General features: G+C 43.7%; 1 protein-coding gene across 1 annotated transcript; it reads left to right on the top strand.

The window, feature by feature from the left end:
• Nucleotides 1-479: 479 nt before the first annotated feature.
• LOC310776548 (extracellular calcium-sensing receptor-like) lies at nt 480-5,206 on the top strand (the record flags this gene model as incomplete). Its single annotated transcript, XM_083636728.1, has 6 exons — nt 480-706; nt 903-1,200; nt 1,445-2,239; nt 2,409-2,636; nt 2,781-2,904; nt 4,293-5,206. 6 exons carry the CDS (start codon nt 480-482, stop codon nt 5,204-5,206), a joined length of 2,586 nt encoding a protein of 861 aa, XP_083492854.1.
• Between the last annotated feature and the right edge of the window lie 391 nt (nt 5,207-5,597).

Here is a 5,597-nt window from a genome sequence, read left to right as displayed (position 1 = left end):
GATTGATTGATTGATTGATTGATTGATTGATTGATTGATTGATTGATTGATTGATTGATATAGAAGACAGCAAAATCCAAGGGATGACATGTAAGTGTGAACACTTATTTCCAACATGGGCCCTGGTCTTATAAAAACAGGACATACAGTAACACTTAAACAACATATAAACAATATAGAACAATCAAGAATAAAAAGAACAAGAGATACAAACCAACACAATATCAAAAACCATTTAATCGAAAGGCAGCATTACTCTGGCTTACTCAACAAGAACTTTTTTCAGAATGTTTTTAAAACCATTCAGAATTAATTTAATTAGGTTAGGGATCTTGTTCCACTCCTCCCCCCCCCCCCCCCCCCCCCCCCCATCCGTGGAGCCATGGAGCATCACTGTTCCATTACTATCTGTCATGCTTCAATATATAAATACTGATGCAAGCTCTGCCCTGGGCATCTGCTGCTTGTCTCTTAGTATGATGTCCACCCACCTAGAGCAGGGTTGGGCCCTTCTGCAGCTGCTGCTGGTTGTGGCATCCCTCTCTGGGGCTGAGGAGCCAGTGTGTCTGCAGATAGGTGAGCCAGTGGTCCCCCAGCTGTCTAAGAATGGGGACATTATTTTGGGTGGAATCTTCTCTCTGCACAGCAGCTGGAAAGGCAGACAGGACACCTACATGTACAGACCACCACCAATACAGTGCACAAGGTAAATCAAACTGTAGCAAGCTGTTTGAGATAGATCAGAACAGTTGGATAGATATACCAAATGGATTGAAAAAAGGTTATCACACAATTTCACGAGTTGTGAAATAATAAATGTTTGCTCATATTTTCACTTTTAATTGTATTTCATTTCAACGACATACTGGTTATAACACCTATTTATAACTGTCTGGGTCCAGTTTGAATTTCAGAGCTTTTCAGTTTGCTCAGGCTATGCTCTTTGCCATTGAGGAGATTAACAACAGCACAGACTTGCTGCCTGGCATCTTTCTGGGTTACAAGATCTATGATGAATGTCGCTCCATTGCAAGGGGAGTAAGTGTGGCACTGGCCTTGGCTAATGGTAATGAGGATATATCCACAGCCTCCAAGGCACCCTGCACCAGACCGGCCCAAGTGCAGGCCATTATAGGAGAGACCTCCTCCTCTCCTGCCATGGCTGTATCCACTGTCATTGGACCCTTTCATATTCCATTGGTGGGTTAACACATGTATAATCATCTACTGTAATGGAGCTTTCCCACAGTTTGATCGATTCATTTTGTTTTATTTTCTCAACAATACAGTAATTATTATAGCACAATTCGTCTGAGTGCTTATAGTAAAGGCAGTTTTAAGAGAATTAGCCTACTGCTAAAGTGCTCTATGTTTTCCTGTGTACTTTTTTTTCTTCAGAATTTGCGTCCTCATCTTGGGAATATCATTCCTTTCTACTCCCTAGATCAGCCACTTTGCCACCTGTGCTTGTCTCAGTGATAAAGTCCGGTACCCATCCTTCCTCAGAACAATACCCAGTGACTTCTACCAGAGCAGAGCTCTGGCCCAGTTGGTTAAGCACTTTGGCTGGACTTGGGTCGGGGCAATTAGGAGCAATAGTGATTATGGCAATAAAGGCATGGCCATAATCACAGAGACGGCCCAACAGCTGGGCATCTGTCTAGAGTACTCTGTATCTTTCTTTAGAACAGATCCACCAGAAAAAATACAGGCAGTAATTGACATTATCAAAGCTTCCACTTCGCAGGTGATTGTTACTTTCCTCTCCCCCCATGATTTGGCAATACTAATACGTGAAATGGCCCCCCACAACCTGACTGGGTACCAGTGGGTAGGCAGTGAGGCCTGGATCGTTGATTCCTACATTGCGACTATGAATGGACACCACATCCTGGATGGTGCTATAGGGCTGTCCATCCCTAAGGCCCATGTCACAGGCATGAGAGAGTTCATTTTGGATGTAAAGTCACTCAATTCATCTAGTAATGAATTGTTCACAGAATTCTGGGAGACAATGTTTGATTGTAGGTTCAAGCAGACGAAGAGATCTGAAGGGAATCAGATATACTGTACAGGCTCTGAAGATGTGTCTGGGCAGCAAAACCGTTTCACTGATATGTCACTCATGCCCATCTTTAACAATATCTATAAAGGAGTGTATGCTGTGGCTCACGCATTACATAATGTTCTTGGCTGTAGAGAAATATGTGTCTATAAGGTACAGCCAGATCCATTCACGGTGAGTTGAACACTGAAGGCTGAATGATAGTTCAACATTATGTGTTTCTCAGGTGCGTTTTCTTTTTTACGGAATCGTTTAATAAATTGTTGCATGTCCATCATTCTGCAGAGCTAATACAAGGTGGTTTACAATTAATAGAATAAGTAAAGCATATCTATCTGCTTAGATTTTGCAGCACATAAAAAAGGTTCAGTTCAAGACAAAGGAGGGGGAGGACGTTTACTTTGATGAGAATGGAGACCCAGCAGCAAAGTATGAAATCATAAACTGGCAGCCGAACAAAAATGGCATTGTGGAGTTTGTCACCATTGGTTTTTACGACGCATCTTTACCTGCAGAAAAACAACTTAATCTGCACACTAAGTCCTTAATTTGGGCACAGAACTCACAACAGGTTAATATACCGTATGATCATTCATGTATTGTTAACTTGCAGAATTATTGTATCGTAATGTCAATTTTATCAGAATTCCAAATGGTGACTTGTAGGACAACAACATATCAAAGTGTATCTCATACTGCTTTTTTGTTCATGCAGGTGCCTGTGTCAGTGTGCAGTGAGAGCTGTCCCCCAGGAACCCGTAAGGTCCTTCAGAAAGGAAAGCCGGTCTGCTGCTATGACTGTATACCATGTGCAGAGGGAGAAATCAGCAACACCACAGGTACAGTACCTAAGTATTATTTAATGGATCAGAGTATAACGCCTATAAATTCAATATCAGCAATCAAATAAATATTCAAATATAATACCAGTATTTATATGTTTATATACAGTACAATTCATAGTAAAAAAAATTGTTCATCATCAGTGCATTTGAATATCAAATTTGGGAGTACTGTGAAATCTTGTTCTGATTTATAGAAAATGGTTGAGTAGCATGTGATTATACTGTAAACAACATGTACATTAGTTGTAGATAGTCTGACTCACTGGAAGCAGTCTGCGAGTATAAGCTCTGCTAATGATGCTGAACATTTCAGTCAGAGGCTCAGCCGCTCCCTGCAAGCTCTGGCATTGGCTCCAACCATTTCAATTCCCCTGCTGCCCCACCTGCACTGCCTCTGCCGACACACACATGCATCCTCCGATACATGTGCAGTTGCCAGCCGATTATTTTCACCTGACTGCGGGGTGCTTCACCGGCATGACGTAGCAAGTGGGAGCATCACGCTATTCCCACCAGTTACCTCCCGCCCCGAACAGGCGCCCCGACCAACCAGAGGAGGCACTAGTGCAGTGACCAGGACACATACCCTCATTCTGGCTTCCCACCTGCAGACACAGCCAATTGTGCCTGTATGGACGCCCGACCAAGCCGGAGGTAACACGGGGGCATGAACCTGCAACCCTAACGAGTGCAAATACCTTGAAGCCCACCACCCTTACATCAATATTTTTGGAGTACATCAACATCATGGCTCATCATTCAAATGGTCCTACCCCTACCTCTACCCTAAGTCTAACCCTTACACATGCCTTGATCCCCAGCTCTCTACGACCTTCCTATCCCTAGCTACGGCCCCTTTTCCACAGCCCTGGCCCCTTGCTTGACCTCTCTCCAAACCCTCCCACCACCCACATCCCCCCAGCCACCCCTCAAATCCAGACTCTCTACGACCTTCCTAACTCTAGCTAAGGTCCATTTTCCCTCACCACACCCCCTTCCCTCTCCACACCCCCTCCCACCACCCACATCCCCATAACCACTATTCCTACCCACCTCCGAATCCTCACTCTCCACAACCTTTCTAGCCCTAGCTATGGCCATTTTCCCCTTGTCCTGCCCCCCTCCCACCACCCACATTCCATTAGCCATCCCCCCTACCTACCCGTCGAACCCCGATTCGATGACCTACCGCTCGCTTTGGCCCCTATTCCCTAGCCCGTCTCCTCCACTAAATGTTTAGGAGTGAGTGAGTGAGTGAGTGAGTGAGTTTCCTGAATTTTGGCATCTTCTGACCACGGCCTGGCCTGCTGCCACCGCCGTGGGAAAATAATGGTGCTACTCAGGAAATCTAATACTGTATCTGTTTTGATTTTAAATTGTAGATTCCATCACCTGTGTGCGATGCCATCCTGAATTCTGGTCAAACAAGAAAAGAGATGACTGTGAAAAGAAGGACACAGAGTTTCTATCATATGAAGAGGTTATGGGGGCACTGCTCACGGCAGCATCCCTGTTAGGAACTTGCATGACTGCTATGGTGGCTTTCATTTTCTTCAGATACAGGAACACCCCCATAGTCAAGGCCAACAACTCTGAGCTGAGCTTCCTCCTGCTCTTCTCCTTGACTCTGTGTTTCCTGTGTTCTCTGACCTTCATCGGCCGGCCCTCTGAGTGGTCCTGCATGCTGCGACACACAGCGTTTGGGATCACCTTTGTCCTCTGCATGTCTTGTGTTCTGGGGAAAACTATAGTGGTGTTACTGGCCTTCAGGGCTACACTTCCAGGGAGTAATATCATGAAATGGTTCGGCCCTGCTCAGCAGAGACTCAGTGTTCTGGCTTTCACTCTCATACAGGTCCTGATTTGCATACTTTGGCTAACTATCTCTCCTCCTTTTCCTTTCAAGAACTTTAAACACTTTAAAGACAAAATCATCTTAGAATGTGCATTAGGATCAGCTGTAGGCTTCTGGGCTGTATTGGGGTATATAGCAGTCCTGGCTATGTTATGTTTCTTTCTAGCTTTTTTGGCTCGAAAACTGCCTGATAATTTCAATGAAGCCAAATTTATCACCTTCAGCATGCTGATATTCTGTGCGGTCTGGATTACCTTTATACCTGCGTATGTCAGCTCTCCAGGGAAGTTCAGTGTTGCTGTGGAGATATTTGCAATTCTGGCCTCCAGTTTTGGACTGTTAATCTGTATCTTTATTCCAAAATGTTACATCATCTTATTGAAGCCAGGAAAGAATACAAAAAAGAACATGATGGGTAAAATACCATCAAAATCATCATGACGAGTGAATATAATAGGCACACTGTAGAATGACAAGAGCTTGTTTCAATAAAATCACATTTTATTCAAGAATGAAATAAGGTATTAATATTATTGTGGTTGCTGTCATTGACATTCATCTAAATCAATACAGTACAGTTAGCCTATGTGTTGTTGTTGAGGTTCATTTCTCACACAGACGGAAGGATATTCGTTGCTGAGTGACTTAACGATTAGATTATTCTATTTACTAGCCAAAACCTATATAACTCTCTCCCTCTATCCATTGGATTATGATGGTTACAATTCAATTGTATCATATCTGTCTGTTTACACATTTCTTGTTGCTGTAAACTCCTTACCTCATCACTGAACCAGTGGAGAGTAGGAACGCATTACACGTGGTTACAAGT

The sequence above is a fragment of the Poromitra crassiceps genome, assembly GCF_964638095.1.
Source record: "Poromitra crassiceps genome assembly, chromosome: 5".
Lineage (NCBI taxonomy): Eukaryota > Metazoa > Chordata > Actinopteri > Beryciformes > Melamphaidae > Poromitra > Poromitra crassiceps.
Note: the sequence above shows the minus strand (reverse complement) of the source record. Positions and strands in the feature narration are given on the sequence as shown.